The sequence below is a fragment of the Chelonia mydas genome, chromosome 16, assembly GCF_015237465.2.
Source record: "Chelonia mydas isolate rCheMyd1 chromosome 16, rCheMyd1.pri.v2, whole genome shotgun sequence".
Lineage (NCBI taxonomy): Eukaryota > Metazoa > Chordata > Testudines > Cheloniidae > Chelonia > Chelonia mydas.
Genome location: NC_057857.1, coordinates 23,839,240 through 23,866,190, shown reverse-complemented (window position 1 = coordinate 23,866,190; position 26,951 = coordinate 23,839,240). Strand labels below are relative to the sequence as shown.

The 26,951-nt window shown below is 43.8% G+C and overlaps 1 protein-coding gene across 5 annotated transcripts in view; it reads right to left on the bottom strand.

Annotated features, from left to right (window-relative positions):
* The window catches only part of PBX3 (PBX homeobox 3), a 158,554-nt gene that overhangs the window by 75,523 nt on the left and 56,080 nt on the right, over nucleotides 1–26,951 (bottom strand). Inside the window, exon 1 of one of the 5 annotated variants that reach the window (XM_027823500.3) lies at nucleotides 20,816–20,838. The exons of the other annotated variants lie outside the window; for them this stretch is intronic. Within the exon in view, the coding sequence (XP_027679301.2) occupies nucleotides 20,816–20,822 (7 nt within the window). The 5' untranslated portion in view covers nucleotides 20,823–20,838. Of the gene's footprint in view, nucleotides 1–20,815; nucleotides 20,839–26,951 lie in introns of those variants that run through there. 5 annotated transcript variants of the gene reach the window in all.

Sequence of the window (26,951 nt, the reverse complement as noted above, 5' to 3'; positions counted from 1 at the left end):
GTGCCAGGCCCCTTCCCCAAGAGAAGCGCCCAGAGCTAGTGGTGCTCAGGTCAATATAAGTACCTCGATGGCCAGAGAAAGGAGCTCACAATGTACATGGGACACAACAAGGGATTGCCATAAACAAAGGAAGCGGTGCAGGAAGAGGGACGTCAACGGCTAGCCTGCTAAGAGCCCACGAGTACGATTGCTAAACGTGCATCTCCTACTTTCAAATGCAGTATGTTAACACTGGGGACAGTACCAGTGATGGGAGGCCTGGTTTGGGGCACCAATGAACGACTAATTGGAGTGATGAGTTCTGAGCAGGGATCTGAAGGAGAAGAGTACGGATGCACAGCATACAACGATAGGGATGAACTTCTGGGCATAGCAGGCTGCAGGAGAGAACGGGCAGAGATCAGGAGAACAAGACATCATGCTGAGGCCTTGTCTACATGGGGAGTTCCCCCAGTTTAACTGCAAGTGTGATTTCAAACTAATTTAATTAAACTAGTGCAAAAGGCCATGTGGAAACTCTTTTATATTGGTTTAAACCAGGTTTATTTCAGTTTGGCTTAAGTTGATTAGGAAGAGGCTGGAATGGAGGAGGTAAATAGGAATGCTGCCCAGTGTCCAGACAGAAAGACCTGACACTGGAGAATTTGCAAGGACCCCTGGGCTACACCCCCACAACTCAAGCCCCGTGTCTGATAAAACATGCAGATTTTCTTCAGCATGCTCATCTGTCCTAAGGGAGTTGCTCTTGAGCTGGGCTCAGTGAGCTCACCAGAAACTTGCTAAAAACAAGTAAGCTAAGACACATACCCCAAGATATTCCTTTTCCTGCTTTTCCCAACATATCCATGTTTCTGCCCTGGGGCCTGCCCGTTCAGAGCAGGAAAAGTCTGACTTGGAGCCAACAATGTTGACAATTCACATTGTTTTGGTACAGTGGCCACCAGATGGTGCTACTACAGACAGTCTTACAGATTATTTTTCTTAGCGTGTGAGCTATGTAGAGTCCTTGAAATGCTGTAGTGTTAGTTTTGTGATGCAGTTTCTTTTTAGCAGAGGGAGCTGATGCAAACAAGAAGGGAGTATGCTGTCTGCCTTAATCTAACTAGAGTCAGTTTTTGGTGCAGAGTTGCTTTCTGGGAACCAGGCATTGTGTATTTGGGCTTGAGATTCCTGAAAGAGAGGATTTGCCTGTGTGCTATTTGTGACCATCTCTGCACCAGGACTCCATACATTGTCAATAAACAAGTTACACTAAGAATACCTGGACGCCATGTCACTAATTTCTCCTCCATCAGCAAACCAACATACAAGGACCCCGAATCTGCTATCAGTTGGCATATGAGCAACCATATAAATGATTATAGGTATTTCTAGGGCTCACAGCATGTTAGCAATAACAAAATATTTGGTGTTTTAAAAATGCTAGAATAACTTACATTTTACAGTGATTTTCATTCTGAAGCGCTTTACAGGTAGCTTATATATGTATGAATATGACAGAGAGCCGGCGTGATCACTCACGCAGCACCGAAATGCAGGCACATGGCAGCTTCTCTATACCAGCAACCCTGCAAGAGAGGGTTCATTCTTCTTTAATTCAGGTGAAGTGCAGACTAACTTCTCCAAGGCTATGGGGTAATTTAAGAGGTGCAGAATGTAATTCCCCAAAGTGGAATTTGGCCAGGTCACCAGTGCTAACCCCTGACTGCGGTGAGGATGCCATGGAACTTTATACACCTGAGAAGTCAGGGCTTCTGTTTTAGGCCACAACTGGTGGAGGATAATTGCACATGCATGTGAGTTGGTCATGTGAAAAGGAAGCAAGAAAGGACACCTCATTTCAGGGGCTGCATATGCAGAGGCCTCAAGTCATGATACAGAAAGGCGACAATTTCTGTCTATATAGCTCACATGTGACTGCAGCTGGAACAGTGTGTTCCGTTGGGGGCCCTACTTACCAGAAAGAAATTGGCAAAGCTGGGGGAAATTCAGAAAGAGCAACATCATGATTAGGGGCTGGTGAGCTCGCAAGGAAACCTTACAAAGAGATCTAGCCTGCAGAGGCAGTAACAGAGAGAGCACAAGATGTGAGGATGAGAACATATCCCTGGTCCTGGAGAACAGCCCTGAACTGGTATGGAGATGAACTAAGAGGTCTCTTCCATATGTGACTCCCACGACCACGCTAAGTCTAGTACTAGCTAAGAGTCCACCACCTCGTGAACAGCCTACACCACTTCCGGCAACACCGAGGGTTTTTCGAAGAGGTCCTACCTGGAAATGCTGGCCAGGCCTCATCCTAGTTAGCTTGTGAGTGCGGATGATATCACAGCCTGAGGCGACTGGCTCACAGAAAATCAGACACCTATGGGCACGCACCCGCATATGTTTTTCTTCGGTAATTGGACAAATATTTGTTAGCATGTAAAGTCTTGTGCAGCTTCCTGAGAAAGATGCATTTGTGAAGATAAAACTCAGCTCTGCCCTGCCCATGAAATGTGCCCAAACATTCACTAATACTTAGACACCAGAGGAGAGTAACTCTTCTCACAGGTGTCCAGCGAGAGGAATGGCCCACATTAATATACCGGGTGCACTCTAGCAGTGCCCCCCACCAGGCAGTCCAAAGATGAGCATCTCCATCAGAACTGCATGTGTCACCTCTCCCTGACGCATCGGTTCTGGACTTGGTGTTCCAAGGGATGTTCAACAACAAACACATTCAAGCAGCTTCCCTCGATTTACAGAACATCCCTGGTAAACTGTATCCTTTAACATCATTGTAACCACAGTGGCCTGAGCTCACCTGTCCCACATTACACGCCAGGCGTGGAGGGAAATGCCGGCGACTCTGGCGTGCGAAGGGCAGCAATGAGAAGGGTGAAGGTCGTTGGATGAGCTTCCTGCTCCCATGCTGAGCAGCGAGGTTACAGGCCAGTGGGCTGCACAGCAGTGGGGCTTAGAGACTGTGAATTAGCTCAACACCTCTCTTGGGGCAGAGAGAACGTTTCCTTGGGCCCTGCTGAGAAAGGAAAGGGCCTTCTCTAGTCTCTTCAGGAAGAAGGGAGAACCTGATTTGCGCCTCCTGACCCTGCAAAGAGGGAACCCCTCTGTTTATTCCCTACCCACAGGAAAGAATGAGCACTGCCTATATGGGCCCTGCTGGGGAGGGAATTGGATGTCAGATCAGCCTGTGTGCTGGAGGGAGAGGGGTGTTTGAGTCTCAGGCCCCAGATATGGGAGGCCAGCGGGAAGGGCATCTGGACTAGTCGACGTCTGGACTAGCAACGGTGGGTTTTAGAACTTGCAAAGGACGGAGCGAGAGGATGGAGCCGCCCTGTCTATGGAGCAGGGAGAGAAGCCGCACCGGCTGTGGAGTGGAAGTGCTGAGCGAGAGGAAGGACAGTGCAGGGTTGACAGTGATGGGGGGCAAGGAGCACGGTTTGAGGGGAAAGAGGAGGAGCCTCTTTATGGCACACTGGAGGCAGAGGCTAGAGCCATCTCCACAGAGATGCAGGGGAATTTGCCTTTTCCTAACACATTACCCCTGCTGTGCGCCTCCTGGTCAGACCAAAAATGGCCACCAGCATGGGCTATGTCACAGGATTCGTGCCAGTCTGCACCGACAACTGCAATAGTGTCTTTTGCTATTACATATTACACCTGTGGGAAGAGCCCCTGAAAGCCAAAAATTCTGCACTTTCCGTCAGTTACCTCCTCCTCCATCTCTTGTCCTGAGCTGCTGTGCAGTGTTCCCGCAAGCTGTTTATGTCAGGGAGCGGGTGACCTCATGCCAGTATATAAAGGGGGTATGGTGGTTTGGGAGCTTTTCAATTGATAGGCACTATGCAAATGTAAAATACATCAAGACCAGAAACTTCCCAAAGAACTACAGAAAATGAGCCGTGTTCATCTAGAAACACAGAGCAGGAAAAGAAACAATCAATTCCTTCTTTTAGAAGGTTCATCACTTTATAAATTATAGTACAGCTGGACTTAAGGTGTGAGAATTTTAACGCTTCCATGTATTTACTGCTGATAAAAGTTTATTAACTAATGGGAAAGGGCTTAGATATTGATCTTGGCCAGCTATAATGCCAGTCACAATGCAGCTTGTCTCAAAGGCCTTATACCTTCCCCCTAACCTGCACGGTCATCCCCATTCTGACTTGTTCAGTCCTGGTATTGCATTCAGAACTCAGACAGAGCTCTAACTGACAGGAGGTCAGGAGTTTTTGTGTGTGTGTGTGAGAGAGTGAAATGCACAAACACACACACACAAATGGGAAACTTGATCCTAAACATGAGAATCACGATCCATGCTCTATTTTCCTACTCAAGGTCCAATCTCAGTGCTGACAATAGGAATTTATACAAAACTTTATTTAAAGCAATTAATAGATCAGAAGTGAGTTACTGGTTAATCTAGGAAATGACCTTTAAGAGGGAAATAGAGTATACAGAATCTATCAGAGAGAATGAAAGTTAAAAACAAAATCTGTATCTCTGCCTTTTTTTTTCCTTTCAAAGGTTGGTATCTGATTTTGAAAAGTGTATGTTTACATTTTTTTAAAAACAAGAGTTCCTTGGAAATACAGCATAGATCATTCACTCTTGCAATGTGTGTATTTATGATAAATAATAAATATGCAGCTGATAAATGGGAGTGTGCAATTGGAGGACATATTTTTTATTGAATGGCTGACTAAATACTCATGTAAAAGTCATAGCTTGATGCTTCTCTTGCCCTGGGGCTGCAATAATTTATTGCAGTAATTTATGCACACCCCTTTGCAAAGGGAGAGATTTATATATTAGACATGGGACAGCCCCTTCTCCAGCAGGCTCCTCCCCTTCTGGACGACTGTATCTCTTGTGTGTATAACTCAGAATTGCCAAGTGAGGTCACAAAGAGCAGAGGTCTGATGAATCGCAAACACAAGTATGCTCTGGTAGGAAGAGCGTGGGGGTGGAGGTGCATGGAAAATGGCAGAAGAGGCCAGGTTTAAACTATCTCTCTACCTTGCACTGTTGTTATGGTGTTTGGTACCTTAAACCAAGGTGCGGTGGGAGGAAAAATCCTAGACAGAGCCCTGCCACCCGTTTGGCTGTGCTGACTCCTCTGCCCCTCACCACCATGGCTTCCACCTCCGTCTCCAGTCCTGGCTTGCATTCTACTTGTGTCCAGCAGGCTTTGCGTGAGCGGGTTTGTCAATCTCTGCTCAAACGGCTGCATGCAAAGCCTGCTGGGGCATAATTGGAACAGAAGCCGTCGGCCTGAGCTGGGAAAAGCTGGCTGGGGAAGGAGCTCAGGTAGGGGAGATAAGCTGCTTTAAAAAATGCTACAGAATCCGCAAGGTGGTGCCGTGCCATGGAAAATATAGCTCATTTTATACACACAGACACACTCAAAGGTGTGTGAGTACACAGATGCCCAATCTGTATTTTAGAATTGTCGTCATTTTTCTCTACGAAACACCTAGCACATTGCCTGTGTCACGTACATGATAGATGATAAATATCTATCCATGGGCCTGACCCTACATTCTTTGCACACTCACTATAGTTGGGGAAGGGGGGGGGAAATCAGCTTTTACATCTGGCTGTTGATATATACATATAAGCCCACACATTCTTTAAGCCCAGAACCAAGAACGGATTTTTTTCACGTGCCTTTAGATCGTCTGTGATTTAAATCCAGCTCTAAAAAGGAAAGCTCAGCCATGTCCCATTACATGTCTGACATTACCAGGCTGTTCTCTCTAGATCCACTCTCAGCTAAAACTCTGAAACGCCCTTTAAAGAAATAAGTCAGTAAAATGGGGTTTGAAAACAAGGGCTCATCTTGCATGTGGTCAGAGAGAGGAGACAAACAGATCTGTAAAACAAAGTTGTTTTCAATGTACACAACTCTATCAAGAACAAATGGACCCCAAAATACAGCATTTCCAGCCAGCAAAGGGATTAATTGGGGCTGGAATTAATAGAAGTAAATTCTAAGCAATATTCTGCTTTGATAATTTAGAGGCAGCCATGATAAGCACTATTTGTACATGACAGTCATATGAAATAATAAACCTTGCTAGCTATAAACATTACCAAATTCTGACACTATTGATTTATTATGTCTAACGGTGACATCAAACCGAACAACTGACAGAAACAATGTTACAGCTTTAAGAGCAGTTTGTCAACGATTAATTCTGCCAAACAGGGTTTAGTTTTATGCTGGGACTGCTTGTCTAGCAGTTGTCAATCCAAGCAAAAATTACTCCTGCCACACGTCTGCGAAAGCCAGCCGGAGGCGCCGCTCTGCTAGCCCTCATTACCCCTATCACTGCAAATACAGATGCAGGGCCAGTCCCTATTTAATATGCATGTTAATTATGCAAATTATTAATTGGGCTGGTGCTTGAGGACTTGTCTTTATGCCCAGATTAGAGTCAATAACTGTATCACACAGCCTTTTAAGCCTGACCTGTGACAGAAATAAAGCTGTGCTGAAAGCGACATTTTCTAATGCTGTGCGCTGAGCTGGGTTCCTCTCCTTGTGGCCTCCCGAATGGGCTGTGCTGTTAGCCGACTGTCCACAGCTCAGGCCTGATGTGCACACGCACAGAACATGGTATGAATCTGACCTGCTTGCGACTGCTAATCGCTGGTGACTGTATGCCTGCGCCTGACCCGTTCCAGGGACGGCGTTTCCTCCCACACATCCAGTGCACTCAGCTCTTTCCACCTATTTTTATAGCCATTTTTCTTCTAGTAGGACTGTGGTTTTGTACTATTTATATTACACTGTCAATACAAAGTGTATGACATGATATTATAGGTTGTAAATTTGTTTGATTTTTTTAAAAAATCAAATAGATTTAAACCTGCAAAGATACAGAGTAAAGCTATAAGGCTTTTCCAATTAAAATTTACAGCAGACAATGTTGTAAATTTTATACAGTTGTAATGCTTGCTGCAGTTGTACTGAAATGGGAACTATTGATCAGTCTGATTTCCCAGGATACATGAGGGGGAAACAAGGTATTGCACAAACAGAAACAAAACTTTCATTTGTAAAGCTTCTATTATACTTTACTGCCCTCATTTGGTTCCAGATGCATCTCTCTACCCAGAAGAAATAAGGTCAGAGAGGGAGCAGAGAGGGGTCAGAAGGAGCCCCATACTGTTTTGCAATGTAAAGTGCTGTTTCTGAATGACACGACTACAGGTGCCTGCTGAGAGGGGTGTATCAGTGCGATGTGCACTGGGCACCTAACCACAAAATGCAGTTTGAAAAGACAGACCCAAGGCTATGCTGAGATGCCTGTTGATGCAGGAGGGGTGGATGTGAGTGCTGGAAAAACACTTCCCTAACAGCTAGTCCCTGTGTTTCTCTAGGTCAGTACTAGGCCTGGTTTCCTTTACTATAACCTAGAAAGGGGGAAGCACCACAATGTGGCTTGGAAAGTCCTCTCAGACCAGAAGTGCTAATGTGGTTAGTCAAGCACGCAGTGCTTTCAATTATATTATGGCCTTGGGGGCGGGGGGAGCCACAATTTTTTCCCCACTCAACATAAAACAGGGTAAAGACGGTAAAGAACCCTGGAGAGGAGGGATGATTTCAGAACAAATGCGCCTCATGCTCTGAAACAGAGAAAAGGAAAGAAAAATTCCTCTGACTTTCCTGCTGCAGAAAGGGGCTGGAATAATGGCCCTGAACAGCGAAGGCTTCTAGCCCCAGAAAGCCAGTTATCAGCGGAGTTTCCCTCACACCACTTCAGTCTGCAGTAGCTCCTGGAACACACACACACACACCCCCATGATCCTGACTGGGAGAAAGCCCCATTCGGGGAATAGGGGCAGTGTAGCCCCCACAGCCCTATCAGTCCACGGCCTCTCTGCTGAGATGCCAAGAAGCGCTGTAATTAATCACTGATGGCTGTTGTGTTTGGGAATCCTGGCCACTGGACCATATTTATGTCACATAAGCCACCGAACAGCCATCAGGTGAGAACTTCTGGTCACTACCCACCTGCCATGGATTTGAATCAGGGACCTAGAAGTGAAAGGGTAGTGACCAAATCTGCCATGCTCATCCACAACCAGGATCTTCTGAGAGTTCTCCGCCTAGTGGTCGCTATGCTTGGGCAGTGTAACAGCTGCTCCTCATGGCCTACGTGAGAACCTTGTTTGTGGGATCTCACCAATAATCCGGGAAAAGATTGACAAGAAAATCATTCACTGCAAATATTTCAATGCAACGATTGTGTCTAGGCTTTTGTTAAGATACTGTCAGCAGCAGAGCAGACGCAATGGTAAACAACACACCCAAAGCTAAGACATGCGCGCTGCCAATGCCACCTTGATTAGTGGTCTCACCTGTTCTCACCACCCCGGCAGGTCTGGCTGGTCAGTGCTTGGGTGGGAGATCTCCAAGGAACATTTAGGAGCTTACTTCCATCACGAGTTTGTAATCTGACACTGCAGGGCTAGTAATTTGTAATTTGATACTGCAGCGCTAGTCACTTTTTGAGGAGACATAAAACTAAAGTCCTCCCCACATGGAGTCATTAAATACCTCACGGAACTTCTCACCAGAGCCAAGGTGTTTGCCCACCTTGAATTTGGCGAGGACACAGGAGTTTATTACATTCCGTCTCCCCCCCTTCATTTCCTGTTCCGCGCTGGCGAATAGCATTGCTCTGCATCGTTAAGTAGTTTTCACACTTCACCTAAGAAGTGGCCATGCTTCAACGACAAACAGGATAAACCCTCTGCCAGCTGGGACAGCAATTTGCATTACAACTTTGTAAAGCACCTCGATGTCCTTCTCGATAAAAGGCATTACTGAATAAAGCAAGGTATGGAACATTATTAGCAAGAGGAGCCTGCGAGCTCTTTGGGGCGGGGGCCATCTTTCTGTGGTGTGTTTGGAAAGTGCTTGGCACGTTGTTGGCGCTACAGTAATCCAAATAATACACTGCATATAATAGTATTGCTTGCTTTGGAATTCCAGATCCCACTGACTCTGTGCCCAGTTGTGTCCAAACTTCTGGGGAGCAGGGATGTTAACGGGAGTAGCACATCCTACCCCAGGTCTTGGGAGAAGCCTTTTGCAGCATAATGAAGAGAGCTCCAGAAGGTAGCTACAAAACCCACAGGTCAAAGAGTGGTTCTGAAATAATCTAATCATCTCCCTCTTGCTACTGTCATTGTATAAAGTCGGTGGAGATGGTGAGAGCCCTGTGAAGCACGAATCACCGAACTCTAGGAATTTCTTTGGGCTTATTGATTTCTGTAACAATATTCACATTCTTCTCCTGCAGTTCTGGTTGGTGACATCTGTGTGCTGTTTAGTGCAGTCCTGTCAGATGCATGTGCTCCTCTTGACTTATGAGCATTGAGTGCTGTTCACCACCATGTAAAGGACCAGCCCATGCCCCGTTCACCGCTACATGGGGGGAGCAGGGCTCCTTGTGGACATGGACAAGTCCTGAAGAACCTCACTTGGTACTTTAACCTACGGGCTCATTTTGTTTCAGAGGGCACAGTCACAAAACAAACTTGCCCTTCATTTTAAATACCATGGGTCTCCCACTTGTCCCTTATTTCTGGATGGACTGTTACCAGGTGCACAAGCTAAAACACAGCTGGGAGCACAGAGAGGATGCGGCCAAAGAGGTTGCACACTAAGAACCTGATAAACAATAATGTGCAAAACTCATTTAGAAAATAATCAGTGCTTGAGTTGACAGCAACGGGCTCAGTGAGGACTCAAAAGTCTCAGCCAGGACTCTGTCTTGTCCCTAGTTTTGGCTCAGAGAAAATTTTGTGTGTGTGTGTGTATATATATCGCCCTGAAAATAAAGGTTCTAATGGAAAGGCTGGCACAAATGTGAGTGCAGCATGTCAGACAGCTCTGTTAGTCTATGCTGAGAGCATTTACATATGAATTATGGCCACCTTCAGATTAAAAATACGATGTACTCTTTAATTTACACACTTTCCCGAGCTTCTCCCTTTATTGCCGGCCAATGATTTTGCTGAGTCCTTGACAGTGATTTCCCTAGGAACACACACAGTTCTGATGGGCTAAGACAACACCAGAGGCTTCCTTGCAGTGAAGCTCTTCACTCCTGTCCTACGTATTAACCAGAAATGTATTATGCAGCTGAAATAGCCTGTCTCTCCAAACATGCAATGGATCTAAAGAGCAAGCACCTCAGAGGTTGGCTGAGAACCAGAAACTCAGTACATACCATGGCTCTAATAGTACAGCAGTCAAAATGCACTTCTTGAGAGCAGCAGCTTTAAAAGATGTTTTCCCCATACTGCACAGGGAGTTAAATATCGGCTATGTCACCTGCCTGAAATAAAGTGAATTTAAAACAAAACCATTGTTAAGTTAAAAGGAGGGGGGAAACTAGACAGTGGATTATCCCAATAATGGGAAAAGAGAACAAAGACCCAGGATCCCAGCATCTGGCACTAAATGCACTTTTCTGTAAACTGAATGGCGCTTTCCAAAACTGCTCCAAGCATCATTCCTTTGCCAAGGCAGTAAACAGCTTTTATCAGCAATAATGATGGCATAATCCCAGCTAAAAAGGAAAGTAACATATGGCAGCAGCCCTACAAATACCATCCCAACAAAGTAGGGGGCATTTTTATTACAGCGTCCACTTGCAGAAAACCTGCCAGTCTACTTCTCTCTTCTCTCCTCTCTTTTTTTACAGGTTATCATCTTCGCTGTTTGAGCTGAATGTGGCATTTGGGAGTTTTAAACTAATGAGTTCATTTTTCTAGGAAAAGGGAAGAAAAAGGAAAGAGTCCCAGAACTGACAGATGACAACCAACCAACACAGACAGTCTTGAGAAATGTCCATATGTGCTTTGGAAAAGGGTGTTATAGCATTTCATGGATTATTAAAGTGTTTAGTCCTAAATATTATGGCTCTGTTTCTTTGGTAAAAACTAACCGTGTGGGAGGTAATAATCCAGGTGTGAAATAAACACTGAAACAAAAGCTGCAAAGTGTTGGATAGAAACATGCTGGTAACAGGTCAATTGTAAGTCAGTGCAAATTTGTTTACAAGATGTATTCAAACAATAAAATAAACTTAATACTATTTGCCCTTTCTAGAACTGGCAGGCATCCTCATTTATATTTCTGAATTTAATGTTCCCAAAGAACTAATTTTCAGACCAGGGCTTTATTTATCAATAAAAGTGGGTAAAAGTTGGGGCTAAAACCCCTTGGTGTTGTCTGATGCTAGCTAGCACTCATCGGTTTCATTGAGAGACCATGGCTGACTTTTCCCTCCTTTCTCTAACGATTCTCTGCAAATATTATTTCAAAATACTGAAGTTATTCTGATCACAGCTTTAGATCTGTAATCTCATCATGAAACGATCTGAAAACATTATGATTCACTAATTAACATGCTAATTATTTTACCCTATACGTTTGCCATGATGTTGTACAATTAAACGTACAGTATCAACCTTTGTTTATTCCATTCAAATGTGTTTGCTGATTGGAAACCGAGTGAGAAGGAGTGAAAGAACACACTTATTTTTTGACATCTTTACCTACAAATATTTGTTCAGACTGCAGAATGTCTCTAATAGCCCCACTCACTGATGTGCAGGTTACCACAGTGTCTATATTTCTGTTGTCAGTTTTACTGTATCTCCCTTCATTAAACCTATCAAGTTTTCCTTTTGATCATGCAACCAAGGCCAGAAGACAGATATCTTCCTGGAACAGAGCAGTCTGCCAAGTCTTTCACAAGACCAGCTTTAACCTCCCTATTGATTTTTTCAACACTGCAGCCATTCATTGTTTGTGACATTTGGCTGTCGGCTCTTTAACACCCTTCAACCAAATCAATTTCATATTTTTGTCAATGCCTTGCTAGAGGATGAGCAAAATAGGAAGAGACTTACCATGATTTAGAATGTTGATTTTCTGGAAGAGTTTGATCTGTAGTATTTACAAGCCTTATAAAGTTAATTCAACATGTTTATTTAAGCATATGTAATAAATAGGGAGAAAAAAGCTATGAGAGTTAAGTTTCAAGTTCCCAAAATTTAATTCATGGAAGAAGGTAAGTTACTATATTGATGTCAACAAAAATGCTGCAGATTAATTTTCATTCTGTTTTTTTTTAATTAAATAAAATACAAATGAGCCAGGTTTCTGTCCAAGCTCCTTGCCACTGTGACAGCACAGGATGTCAGCCACAAGAACAGACCCACATCCCTCCAGACGTATAGCACACAGACTGGACCCTGCCACCCTCTCCTCAGGTGAGTAATCCTTATTACCAAGAGTAGCTCCATTGACTTCTAGAAAATTACTCACCCAATTGCTCATGATGAAAGCGGCAAGATTAGGCCCTAAAGTGTCCTGAAAATGTACAAACCCAGCACTTAGGTAGGGGCAAGGAGACTCAGCTTTCCCACATGAGGCGTCCCACTGACGTTAGCTCATAAGACGTAGGAATAAAGTGAGCAGATCGAGGTTCATACCAATCTGTCTAGGGTTATGTCTCTCCCTGAGGCAGTAACCTGGAGATATCTTTTCATGTAAATTTTCAGGCTGCATCATTATTTTCCGGGCAGACACGAACTACCTGTCAGGTGCGCTGCCCTACCAGAAGCAATCCATTGAAGGAATTGAGTCTGGTCACAGTAGAAAGCACAATGCCCACAAATCTTTGTAGAACTGAGCTCTTTGGTCACATGTCTCTCCACACCAAGGATGTTGGGATACCTGGTAAAGTTCTCCCTCTGCAGTGGTACAACACAGTGAGACGTGTTGATCAGCAGCCGGATGTGTGATGCGTCTCCCACTGAATGCAGGGTGTTAGTTAATTCTCATGAAAGAAAACAACAGAGCAAGGATGAAGCAATTCAAAGTTCAACACTCTTCCCTTAGCCTCCCCTTCTGTGCCTATGTACTGCAGCTCCCAGCAGGCCATACATTCTCTCCTTGATCTGGGCACACAGCTCCCCGGGAGGTCAGTGTGAACTGTACACACAGTTTGAGGGCAATGCATGTTCTAGTGAGTGAAACTCAGCCTCATGCATAGGGCCAGCACAACCCTCTGGGCCACTGAAGTCCCCTTTGAGCTCATAGCGATGAATTTCACCATCCTACGAAAACATCCTGATGCTCAATGACTGCTGGAGTATTAGGCAAGAAGAGGAGGAGAAGTGGGGGTTAAGGACAGAGCATCAGAATAATGACAAGTTTCAGAGTAGCAGCCGTGTTAGTCTGTATTCGCAAAAAGAAAAGGAGGACTTGTGGCACCTTAGAGACTAACAAATTTATTTGAGCATAAGCTTCCGTGAGCTACAGCTCACTTCATCGGATGCATTCCGTGGAAAATACAGTGGGGAGATTTATATACATAGAAAACATGAAACAATGGGTGTTACCATACACACTGTAACCAGAGTGATCACTTCAGGTGAGCTATTACCAGCAGGAGAGCAGGTGGGGAATCTTTTGTAGTGATAATCAAGGTGGGCCATTTCCAGCAGTTGGCAAGAATGTCTGAGGAACAGTGGGGGGTAGGGGAGTGGGAATAAACATGGGGAAATAGTTTTACTTTGTGTAATGACCCATCCACTCCCAGTCTTTATTCAAGCCTAAGTTAATTGTATCCAGTTTGCAAATTAATTCCAATTCAGCAGTCTCTCGTTGGAGTCTGTTTTTGAAGTTTTTTTGTTGAAGAATTGCAACTTTTAGGTCTGTAATCGAGTGACCAAAGAGATTGAAGTGTTCTCTGATAGGTTTTTGAATGTTATAATTCTTGACGTCTGATTTGTGTCCATTTATTCTTTTACGTAGAGACTGTCCAGTTTGACCAATGTACATGGCAGAGGGGCATTGCTGGCACATGATGGCATATATCACATTGGTAGATGTGCAGGTGAATGAGCCTCTGATAGTGTGGCTGATGTGATTAGGCCTTGTGATGGTGTCCCCTGAATAGATATGTGGACACAGTTGGCAACGGGCTTTGTTGCAAGGATAGGTTCCTGGGTTAGTGGTTCTGTTGTGTGGTGTGTGGTTGCTGGTGAGTATTTGCTTCAGGTTGGGGGGCTGTCTGTAAGCAAGGACTGGCCTGTCTCCCAAGATCTGTGAGAGTGACAGGTCGTCCTTCAGGATAGGTTGTAGATCCTTGATGATGCGTTGGAGAGGTTTTAGTTGGGGGCTGAAGGTGACGGCTAGTGGCGTTCTGTTATTTTCTTTGTTGGGCCTGTCCTGTAGTAGGTGGCTTCTGGGTACTCTTCTGGTTCTGTCAATCTGTTTCTTCACTTCAGCAGGTGGATATTGTAGTCGTAAGAACGCTTGATAGAGATCTTGTAGGTGTTTGTCTCCGTCTGAGGATTTGGAGCAAATGCAGTGGTAACATAGAGCTTGTCTGTAGACAATGGATCGTGTGCTGTGGTCTGGATGAAAGCTACAGGCATGTAGGTAGGAACAGCGGTCAGTAGGTTTCCGGTATAGGGTGGTGTTTATGTGACCATTGCTTATTAGCACCGTAGTGTCCAGGAAGTGGATCTCTTGTGTGGACTGATCCAGGCTGAGGTTGATGGTGGGATGGAAATTGTTGAAATCATGGTGGAATTCCTCAAGGGCTGCTTTTCCATGGGTCCAGAATAATGACATCATTTAGAATTCATTTTGCTTAATTCTGAGAGTTAATTTCCAGCATTTTGCTTTTTTCTTACACAGTAATATTTTTTTAAAGGAGAAAGCAGGAGCAAGTGAGCCTACTCTTGCTAGAAGCACGTATATGCTGACAACAAACACTGCAAAAGACCTTGTTAGCACAGATGTAGATTCTTATCTAAATAGATTTAGAAATTTCTAAAAAACCTGGATTAACTGCCTGCTGATCGTGACAGCCCCTTCGGAGCCAGCAAGTCCAACTGTTGTGAGAACTTGGGGTCTTTTGGGGTAGAAACATTTACTAACAACCTATAGCTTATGGTGTCATTAATATGAATTTCAAACACACACAATGTGTTTAAACCATTGCTCAGAACAGCAAATACAGTAGTTAAAATAATTTTTACAAAACATTTTCATCTGATAGACCAGAACCATTAAAAACACACATTAATAGGCTGACAGTTTGATCAGCTTCTTTGGAGCCATTAGGAATCCTGGTGTAAATACGTATTTAGGACATTTCTGAGATGCATGTTAATGACATGATGTACTGTCACCGTGTCTTGCCTGTACACCTGGATTTATACTATGTTTATTAGGAAGCCTATAGGTACTGCGGGCTTAGTAAATATTTTTATAGAAGCAGTTACTGGGTGTAATGATCTAATTTGATCTTTTGTGTGCATCTCTTAGTGCATCCAGTATTTTCTCCTACCCCAGGGAGGCAAGAAATATGCAACCATGTTATGGGGGATGGGACAAGATGCTCCTACCAGACCATACTGTGAAGTTCTCTAATGTCCTACCTGTGAAATGAATGTTACACCTTCATCTGCAAAACAGGGCAGACAGCGGGGGAGCAGGGACTGTCCTTTCACATCAATCCCCTCTATTTTTAACTGCTGATAAATGGGAAAGACTTGTTTCTAAACTGCCTTGGTTTCAAGGACATGAAGGACAATGAGGGCAGAAGCTGACACTTCATTACATCAGAGATAGTGATGGGAGACAGGAAGCCATGTAGTGCCACTCACCAAACTCTGAGCTTTCACGCCCACGCCCAGCAAAGTTGGTCATGTGGTGGGATCTAGGGGCTCAAACCTGGGACTGGGAAGCAGGAGCACCCTGACTCTGGCTCTAGTTTGTGTCAGAGGCAGAGCCAACCCGCATCTCCTCTCTGTCACATGGGGTGGGGTTAACCTTGACCCCAGCAGTTCTGTGCCAACTGTTCATGCAGCACTTTGAGCATCCAACGCATTCTATAAACACGACGTATCAGGACTAGGTAGGTCTGTGCCCAGGCCCAGGTGGGCTAATGTTCTTCCTGGGGCTGGGCACGTCCTCTTGCTGTGCTGAGTTCACACTACGTTAACTCCGCCCCAGGCCCTGATTCCACTGTGGAAAAAGACTGGTAGAAATTAATTTGAAAACCCGATTAGTGAAAACTGTCCTAGCTCTCTCAGCGATGTCCCCAGGGGGAACAGGGCATAATGTACTTAAAATAAAAACCATTTTCCGGGCTGGTAACCCATCTGACTAGGTTACTTCTCTTGATACTGGCTTTCTAAAACTAGTTTGCACACATTATGCCCTGCCCTCCCAAGAAACCAAACCAGGAGAGCTGAATCCATATGTGAAATCAGGCTTTCAATATGGTTTCCTAACATAGTCTTGTTCAAGCTTAGACTGCACCTTTGGCCTCAGATAGACCAAACCAACAGCTCCAGGGGCCATTCCATAAAGCCAAGTAAACAGTAAACTGCAGGTAAAAGCCCACCTCCAGCCTGGTGCCAGAACAGAGGGCTGCAGGGCTGCCCACAACACTCCTGCCCATCAGCTGGAGCACCAGCTGCGCCCTGTCATGCCACTTGGCTGGTATATTAGAGCCCCTGGATTCACCACTCTGCTCCCCTTACCTCCCTCCACTTGGGTCTATGCAGGGCTAGCACATGGCATGCAGGGCAGCTGGAGGCACCTTTGCAGCCCCTGCTCCTCTGTCCATCCCATTCCCCCTACACACAACCTATTTGTGAGTTAAGTAGCAGGGAGGTCCCAGCACTGGCCCCCTACACCAGACCGAACATCACTAATGTTGCAGCCACGTAAAGTAAAGTTTAAGAGGGAGCAGAAGTGAGGGGGCGTGAGTCCTGCAGGCACACTGAGTGGAACATCAGCAGCAGAATCAAATGGTGGGGGAAGTAGTGGTGGAACGGGAACATATTCCTAAACGTTTGGGGGCCATGACAGCTGTGCACAGTCACCATTCATCTCAATGGAATGTTAACTCTAATGCTTATGGTGAGCATTTAAATGTCAACATTTGTTATTATTTCAGGGCAGATTATTCTATACAAAAACATCCTGCTGTTTTTGCACCCTGGGTAGAGTTTGAGTAGCATGCTACTGCCACCTTCCTCCTCAAACACGCTATCTGATTTGATTTATATCTTTATTAATGGTCTGTAAAAAAAGAAACCAGTGTGTCCATCATGACCACAATATCAGAATTGAAATGTTTAAGGAAAAACAAGTTTGTTTCTTAAGTTCATGTCACATCTGACCTTGCACAGCTTATCTGCACAGAAATGTGACTGTAGCTGCCCTATGGATTAGCACGAGGTCTGGGGTGTCCTGAGAGTTGCTTTGAAACCAAGGGGATTAATTTCCTGTGCACTACTGAGTGTAAAGTGAAGCCTGTGAAAGGCAGACAGACCCAACATTAGATTTAATTTGCACACATGAATTTGTTTGACGTGCTCATTTTTTCTCCAGGATGAATACTATGCATAAATCTTCCCCTGAGCTATTTGCAGTCTTTTCAACTTGAGCCTTGCCATAATTCTGAGATGCACGTTCTCCCCCAAACATATAAATGCAATGTGCCCCACATGGGGGGCAATGATCGGAGGGAGAATACCAGGTTCATATGATTTAACAAAGAAAAGCATGAATAGGTAGTAGGGCAGATCCTCAGCTGGTGGTAACTGTTAACTTCAGTACTATTTATACCGCCCAAGGATCTTCTCCAAAGTGTCTAAGTGGCAGCAGAAATAGTAAGACTTAAATATCTCAACTTTGCATTTCTAGCACACTCCAGTTGATTCCACTGTATTGAAATCTCTCCTTGTGGGGCTTTATTTATATATAGACACACGTATATACATCAAAGCTGCTTTTCAGCGACATGACATAGCCAACTAAATTCTTGGTTTGATGCATTTCTATTTTAAATAAGTATAACGTCTTTTAAATTGCATCTGGGCTCAGAACTCTTGTGTGAAGTTTCAAATGGAGCAAATTTTTAAGATCAAGTTACAAACAGGACAGATAATGGGAATACTGAGAATTTTAACAGTTCCACATGCTGCTATAATATACTTATCACCTGCATGGAAAACATACAGAATTTCTGCTGCTGCTATGTCAAACAGGAGATTTCTCTTTGTTGCAATATCTCAGGGGGAGCTCGGGGAAACATCAAAATAGGGAGAAAGAGCACGCACTGCTACCTCTGACAGACACCTGGAACTGACAGGGCATCAAGCCACTGAAGTTCAACCCAGGAACTCCTCCTCCCACTGCCATCAGCACCTGCTGGCCAGGAGCAATACAGCACCAAGAGGAGCAACTGCAATAAGTAACTAACCATTAACACCAGCTAAATTCCTTTCTCCACCTGGCTGTAAGTTATAAAATACTGGACTGTATATCAGGGAATTTATGTTCACATCTGACAGAGGTGGGGAGTCAGGATGCATGTTACTGGCATTGCCCAGAGATTTGACCTCTCCTTTTCCTCATTAGGATCAGGGTATTTAAAACAGTTCTTAGAATGGAGTGACTAGAATTTTGTAAATAACACAATACATTAAAATACATATTTCAGGCTCCAGGTTGCACTTTTTCTGAGTCACCGGAACATGAAAAGTTTCCTGGTGCTGTGTAAAGGGAGATGAGGAATGCTCCCTTATTGCAAGCTCAGAGCATTCTCATATTCCTGCGCTGCCACTGGACTGCAATTTCCCCCCTACTGTATCCCTGCATCCGCTGTGTTTTCAGGTGCAGTGTGTTTGCTTTGATGATGCCTTAGCCCACAAATAGTCTGCAGTTGTTTACCCATTGGAAGAGCTTCAAATATTATAGTCTCACATTTTTAAATCAGTGCAGACACCTGAGACAAAAAGTGTCCCAAAAGCTGCCTACAAGAGCTACATGCTGGTCACTCTTTCTTGTCAAGGTTGATTTATTGCCTCCTTGCTGTTCAATTTCACATTTTGTCCTCATCATATCCGTGGCTCATGATCATTCTAGGCTGACCCTTGTAGGGCAGGCAGGGAATATTGATAAAACAATTATCTGTTAGCCGTTCATTTGATTTTCCATTTCAATTACGGATTGCACAAGGCAAAAGGAAAAAGATTGCATCATTGATTTTTCTACCTTACAACAGTAAAGAGTTGCTTTGATGGTTATAAAATGAATGCAACTCAACCATGCTTTTAAAGGTCATATTTTTTGTTTTACTGTACTTTTTTAGTCTCAACATATGCAAGTCTACAGGAAAACAGCCTGTATCCTCAGATCAGATAACTATATACAAAGCAACACAAAGCAAGGAAACACAGGTGAAAAAAAGTGTATTTGCTCTAGTGTATTTTTAATAAATCTGATTCTTCCCCAACAAAATTCTTTTGAATGATTTCACAGCTGTAACTTAGCCGTGTAGTCGAGAGCCAGCCTGCAAATGTTTCGCCTTGCATGCAGCTTAGGATAACTTAACAAACCATTCTTGGGAAAGTGGCCTCCTGCCTGATGGAAAGCTCCATGTGCTGCCTCTCGACTGCAGTATTATTGCACATTAGGAGTTTGTTCAGTTCACGCAATATGCAGAGAGCTGTTACAAAGAGAGACGTATTATCCCTACTAAACATAACTATGCTAAAACTTCACCTATCGGAAAGGATGATAATGTGCCATTGCTAGCCAGTGATCCAGGACGGTCACACTCACACAGAAATGGTGCTGAACCTGCTACACTTCATTACGGTTCAGCGCATGGTACAGCTCCAGGGGATTTTCACATGGCCGACCTTAAGAAAAGTTCAGTCTTTGATCAAGGTTTAGTGTTCCTGGAGCAGCAACGGTACAGGAAAGGGTTTCCATTTTCTGTGCCATAAGGCGCCGATGTTGATCTCCTTAAAGCCCTAGAGTTTTCTTCTAAGACTGGATTACGCTCAGCAATTAAGGTAATGAACTAGCTGAGGTAACAAAGCATAATGATCTCTTTTGTCCTTTGAATTCTTACGAACTCCACTCATTCACAATAGTCTGGAATGCAAAGCTTTCTCAAATACTGTGCGGCTTAAAACTATGTATAAATGATTACTTCCATTATGCCTTCATGGGTTTGACATTTTTAATTTAAACACCTGTAATATTTAAGCATACTTTTCAGAACCAAAATACCCACTCAAAGAATGCTAGCTTACATTCTCGTAATATTTTGACATCTTATGAATATTATTTTAATGCCTGAAAAGATAATGTGATGAATCCATTACAAATATATCAAAATATGTGTATGCGGGACTGTTTCTTGCTTTTAATTCCAAAACAGTGGATTTTTTTTTTAAATGAGGCACAAGCATCTGCAAGAGCAGTAATATTTTCCTAAGTCAGCATGTTGTGTTAATAATGGAAGCAGCCGAACTGCGTTGTCTCTCCAGGATACATGTAGGCAAATGCAACAGAACTTTTCCTTCAAATGAAGTCCTTATAGACTACACTGAAATTCCTCCACAAGCTCCAACCATTTCAGAGCGAAGGGTATTCTTATCATGCAGCTATTTCACTTTTTTAAAGGGTTTGTTTAATGTTTTATTTATTTATTTAGAAACATCTGGCTGCTATTTTTACATTTTTTCAAATCTTTTGCATGATATAAACCTTCTGCGCAGCAAAATCTGCTGCACTCTGATCTTTCATCTTAACACATTTCCAGCCCCAAATTTCACTTCAATCTCACCTCATCTCTCCATACTACATTAACCCCTGGCAATTGCCTTCCAAATGACCCCATTAAGCTGTAATTGCCTCAGCAGGCCTGCACTTTCGCTTGTAATTCTGTACCTCTCATCTCCCAGACGTTCTCTCAGCATCATTTCGTGTTCTGGCTCCCTTCACTGAGCTCAGCTTATGACCTCGCTGCACCATGGCCGAAATGACTACTAAAAGCATAACAGAGACGGAATTCCATTACTTATTTTTAAAAGTTCTCTGGTGCCCTAATGTAATATTCTTTGGGGACTGTTGTCAAGGATACCGAGCACCAGCCATTAAAACCTTTTGTTTCCCAAGACATTCCATCTTTTATTAATAAATAAAGATAAAGAGAAGCTCATCCACCCTCCAGAAAGTCAGTGTGTTTGCAAGGGTCTGGTACGACTTAGGTTCCTGTTCTTCTCCCAATATTTAGAGACTGGTCTGAGCCTTAGCAAGGAGCAGTGAAACACAGGCTGGAAGTAGCAGTGTGCTCTATACTGTAAAATGACTACCCAAAAATAAATTAAAATCATCTGCAGATGATTCTGCAAGAGCAGTCGACACGGTAACTTTCCTTCCTCTGACACATGCTCCTTTCCCATCCGTAATGATAATTACAGCTGAGATCTGAGTAGCCCTATGTATGGAACAGAACAGATCCAGGATAAAAAACTAAAACTATCATATCACACTGTCCAAGCTCACAGTCTATCATGGATAATAGGCATACCCAATGGGGATGAACAAAACACTCTGGAAAAAGCCAGCTAATCCTCTAACTGGGTTTGTGGCTCAAGTGTGTTAAGAAGGAATCTCCCGTGTTCATTGCTGTTGTGAGACAGTCAGGAGACATATATTTTAGATTGAAAATTAATTGGTACTGGATCCAAGCAAGCCTTTGTAGCAAGCGGTAACCTTTTCATTTTATGGTCATGACACTGAACTAGTAAGAGCCCTCTTCTCCCATAAAATATACAAACAGAGGCATGCTGAAAAATGGAGGTAGTTTTGTTCTTTGGCAGAGAAAGGGTTTTACTCTTAATTCATAATAAAACTTAGTGCCCAGGCTGAGCACGGTTCTAATGGCAGGAGAGGGATATAAATTCAGAACTGGAAAACCGGTCGCTGGGTTAGAACAAGGCAACCAAAATTCTGCTCTAGTCACATCCTTATACCTGGCCCGTCGCTGTGGTACCTAAATGTCACAAGAGCCTGGCTGCAGCCTAACCTCATTGTATGGACTGAGGCCCAATCCTGCCGACTGAAATTGATGGCAAAACTCCCAAAAGCTTCAGTAGCGGCAGGTGCCTGTGCTTGGCCTCCAAGTCCTGCGTCAAGACCTGTTTTCACTGGCCTGGAGGAGTGGGGAAGGAGCGGAGGGTTTCACTGCAGGCTGGGCCAACACCCTGATGATAAAACAACCACGTGACTTTCCCCCTCTGTTCCCATCATTTTTGAATGAGCCTTTTCAGCGCTGGTTGAGGCTAACTTTGCAGGTGGCCACCCAGACCATTTGGAGAGGAACAAGTTTTGTAAAACGGTGAAGCCCCAGTCCAGGTTTGTTTAGCTGCCCCGACAACTTGAGTTAAATTAGCAATGAGGTGTTGAGTCTGCAGATTTCCACTGAGTGGCTTTTCTGTTCCAAACAGCTCTGCTGTTAGAAGGCGCTGGTGTGGAGAGTGACATCAGGGGACACTACACAAGACACTACACAAGCCTAGAAGGATAATGGTGTGTTACTGGAGCTGGACAGGGGTCCAGGAGAACATTTGCCAGCTTGAAGCAGAGCTCCTGTGTTCCCAACCAGCTGGAGCTAAAGAACTTGCTTCTCCTCTCTCAGGTTTATTTAAAAAAAAAAAAAAAAAAAAAAAGGTTTGAGCTACACAAAAAATAAAAGAATGGAGACAAATTCTGCCCTCACTTACAGGACACCATCCCGGAGCTAGCCAGCCTCATGGGAAAAGCACAGATGTGGGTGGGGGAGACCAGAATAAATGGGGATAAGAAAGGGATTGCCATTTAGACCATATTTCTGAAACTCACTTAGAAAGTGCATCCCAACTCCAGGAAGTGACTCTCTAAACCCAGCACCAGAGGGTTCCCTGTTTATTATCTCCCTAATTTGCTCAGTTAACATGTGCTACAAGATTAGCTTGAGATCTGAGAGTCAAGCTGGGTTCTTTCTGACTTGCACATCATCACTAAGAATAATGATTCTGTAATGGGTACTTAGTTGACAATTCTGTTGCTGCAAAATAGAATAGAATCCAGTTCCTTCTGCTTTTGACATGCTGTCTCTGTGTGGTATCTTTTCTGACCATGACTGCAAGTACACTTCAAGTTCTCACACAAAAGAGAAAGTCACACCAATGTTAGGTACATGAAAACCTTGTGAATTTGGAATGGAGGCTGAAATCCACCCAACAGGTCGCGTTGGGCTTGAGTATTAGTGGAATCTAAACTGTTAGGGTATAAAAAAACAATAACCAGAAACTCCTGAAGTGTTGCAATATGAAGTTACCACAGAATATTGTCTGAGGCAGGCTATTTTCAGGATCACAAGTAAAAGCAGAGTTCTAAGAGCTCACCATGGGTAAGTTTATCCTGGTTACACAATGGAGAAAGGCTGAATCTAAAGGAAAGAATCCTTTTATGCACGTAACATTCCTGCAAACTGATACTGTGTCAATATGAATGTGTATTACAGTAAAATTGGGTGTCATAGCCAATGTAGATTCAATGTTTTTCTGCAGGCTAGTGCAGCCACAATAGGCTAAAACTGAGTGAAGTCATCAAACATGCTGAAGTTTAACTTCAATACAACGGCCCAGACTTGGTGCACTAACATGGAGGAATCTCTGTAAAAGGTTCCCCCCCTCCCAGCCCCTCTGGCATGAGATCCTTCTAGGCTCCTTAGCAAAGCAGGTAGTTAGTCTAATCAGTTAACGGCTTTGGGCCGTGAGAGAAAAGGAAAACCAATATTTAAATATTACATGAAACCAGGTAGTGGAAGGTTTCTGCGGGCTTAATGTCTGGGCTTGGGCTGCTTCTCTGGCTGCGTCTGAGCTGAATATTACAGTGAACAGCACAGCTCGTTCTGTATTTATTCTAAGCACTAGGCAGGAAATTTCCATTTCATGCATCACTCACGTTTCGCAGTGATTCCACGAAGTCAGTGCTTACACTTAACATAAAACCAAGAGGAACTCTAATTGGTTTGTTGTTGCTATTGTTTGAAAATTCAGTTTAGGCTCATTGGGCTCCAATTTTGTTTGCTTTTGACTACAGTAACACAAGCTTCACTGAAATGCAAAGTCACAGGGCTGCGTCAAAAGTCAGTTCAAGGAGTTTTGTTGTTTTTTTAAAAGCCTTCAGTCTCATCACATTGTGCCCATGTGTCCAGTAAAGACGATGCCACTGCTATGGGCACCGTGGGAAGACACATCAACAAGTCCTAACAAAAAAGCTCCCGAGCCACTACGCCGAGTTATTCCCTCCTCTGAACTTCTCGGTGCATCCTGGCCTTCTGTTTCTGTCCTGTTTTGATTATAAGTCTTGGGGACCATCTTTATTGGATGTCTTGCACAACACTAAACACATTGTTGGTACTTAAATAAAGATAATGGAGTCTCCTGACAAGTTCAATGGATGAGCTACAGTCTCTTATTGTGGGTTCTGAGATGAGATCACTGCAGTCCTGTTCGCAAGGGCCACAAGTGAAGACAACTGTAGACGAATACGCGCTGCGTTTAGCTTTACTCCTCTCATGTCTCTCCTCAATCACAGCAATCCACGGGCTCTCGAAATCTTACAGTCCCAGGTGACAGAACTGCCATCATAGGAGCCTGTCATGGGCTAAGAGCTCCCAGGTAAGGTGTTCAACATTGCAAGGAAGTTGGCCTTGAGAGTATCCTTGTAAATGTTTTCTTGGTCTACCCCTAAAATGAGTTCCAGCCTGCAATTCTCCATACAAGATGGCCTTCGGTAATCTGCTCTTGGACCTCTGGACCACACAACTGCACCATCTCAGATGCACTCTCACTATAAAAGCTTCAATGCCTGTGATGTTGTCGCACTCAAGAACCTTAGTGTTTGGAACCAAATCTTGCCATTTAATTCCCATTATCCACCTTAGACATCCTAAGTGGAATTGGCCCAAATGTTTTATGTACCGTCGATAAGTGGTCCACGTATTGCAGCTGTAGAGAAGTGTAGTAAAGATGATGGAGTGGTAAACATCAATTTTTGTTTGCAGTCTGACACCATGCTCATTCCAGAGATGATGCTGAAGTCTTCCAAAGGCATCGCTGGCTGCACCAATGCACTTTGTAATGTCGTCAATCATTGCATTTTATGAAACAACACTAACTAGGTAGCAAGATTTGTCAACAGCCTTGAGTGGAACATCGTCAATGGACACAACTGGAGTATTTGCAGTACTTCCCGGTTGAGGCTGGACCATGACTTTTGTCTTCTGTAGGCTGGTCGTTCTGTGGCCAAAATGCTTTGCTGCATGCACAAAGCAATCAGTCAGCAACTGAATGGCCTTGAGGTTATAGGCCAATAAAGCACAATCATCAGCAAACAGTAATCTGAGAATAATCGTCTTCATAACTTTTGTCTTAGCACACAGGCAATGCATATTCAAGACCCCTCCATCCATATGGTACTGCATATAAATGCTATAATCAATGTCTCTGAATGAATCTATTAGAACAGCTGCAAACATGATGCTAATAATGTTAAAGCAAGAACACAGCCTTGTTTTACTCCACTGGTAACAACAAAGGGAATTGAGAAGCAGCCTTGGGAAAGGACATGAACCTGCATTCCTGCATTTAAAGATTTAATAATGCTGAAAAACTTATTGGGGCAACTGAACTTGCAGAGGACTGTCCACAGGCCATCTCATTTTCAGAGTCAAAGGCCTCAGTAAGATTGGCAAATTAAAGAGAAATGTCATGAGTGGAATCAAGATCTATATGTAGTTTTTGTCAGAGTGCAAAGATCATGTCTGAAGTACCATGCCTGGGACAGAAGCCACGTTGGGCTTTCAGGCAGTATCTTCCCTGCAAGTTGATCAGCTAGCGAGTTTATCCTGACATGGGCGAGTAGCTTTCCTGCCGTGGCAAGGAGCAAGATGCCGCAAGGGTTATCACAAGAAGCGCAACTGCCTTTTCTTTTGTGAAGGGGAATAATGTGGGGATCTTTAAATTCCTGCGGCATGGACTCCTGTTCCCAAAACCTTAAGTAGAGGCTGGTAAGCTTCCTGATCAGCTCCAGGCCCCATATTTGAAGATCTCTGCAGGAATACCATCTGGACCCACTGCTTTGCCATTTGCTTCACAGCTTTCCATACTTCAGATGTCGACAGAATTGAGAGTTGGTCTGGAACTGGAAGTTGTTCAGGATCATCAAGGGCTGATGCTGATATGGTGGATGGGAAGTTCAGAACTTTATTGAAGTGTTCAGTCCATCTTTTCAGTATTTGTCCATGATCAGTCAGCACCGGTGCCTCACCTGCATTCCAAATAGGGGTGGTACCAATTGAACTCTGGGCCGTACGCAGTCTTCAGCTCATCAAAAAAACATTTGGAATCTTTTTGGTCTGCTGGTGATTGAAGCTTCTTGGCTTTCATTTTCCACCTCCTTCATGTGATGCAGCTTAGCTCGCACGTTACACTTTGTACATGAACCAGTCATCTTGTTTAAAGATGACTTTTTATCGCTTACCTATAATGTTTGAAGAGCACTACGTGGATGTCAGGAGGTGCTTTATCTCAGCATCATTTTCGTCAAAAGTCAACTAATAATTGGCTCATAGTACAACATTGTAATGTGCTTCCTCAGCGTATGCTCACCATTAGCTTTAATGGAACTGAAATGCTGCCTAGCCCTTGCTTGGCCCTCTGCACAGGAGTGAATTTCACCCTCTCTCAATAACGTACTCTAGCCTTAGCCACTGGCATTGGCTGCTAGCATGCAGCCAAAAATCACCCTCAGAAATGCCACAAGTACACCAGTGAAAATTACAAAGACAATGTAGCTCCTTGTCATTAGCCCTGCAGTACTTCTAGTTCATCAATCAAAGGTTCTTCTAGGTCATTAACTAAACCTGAATTAGAGGGAGACACTACCACCATATTCAGTTGTACTGGGACACTGGCCATCAAAAGTAGCATCTCCTAAGAAAAGCATGGTATCAGTGCTACAGCAGAAACAA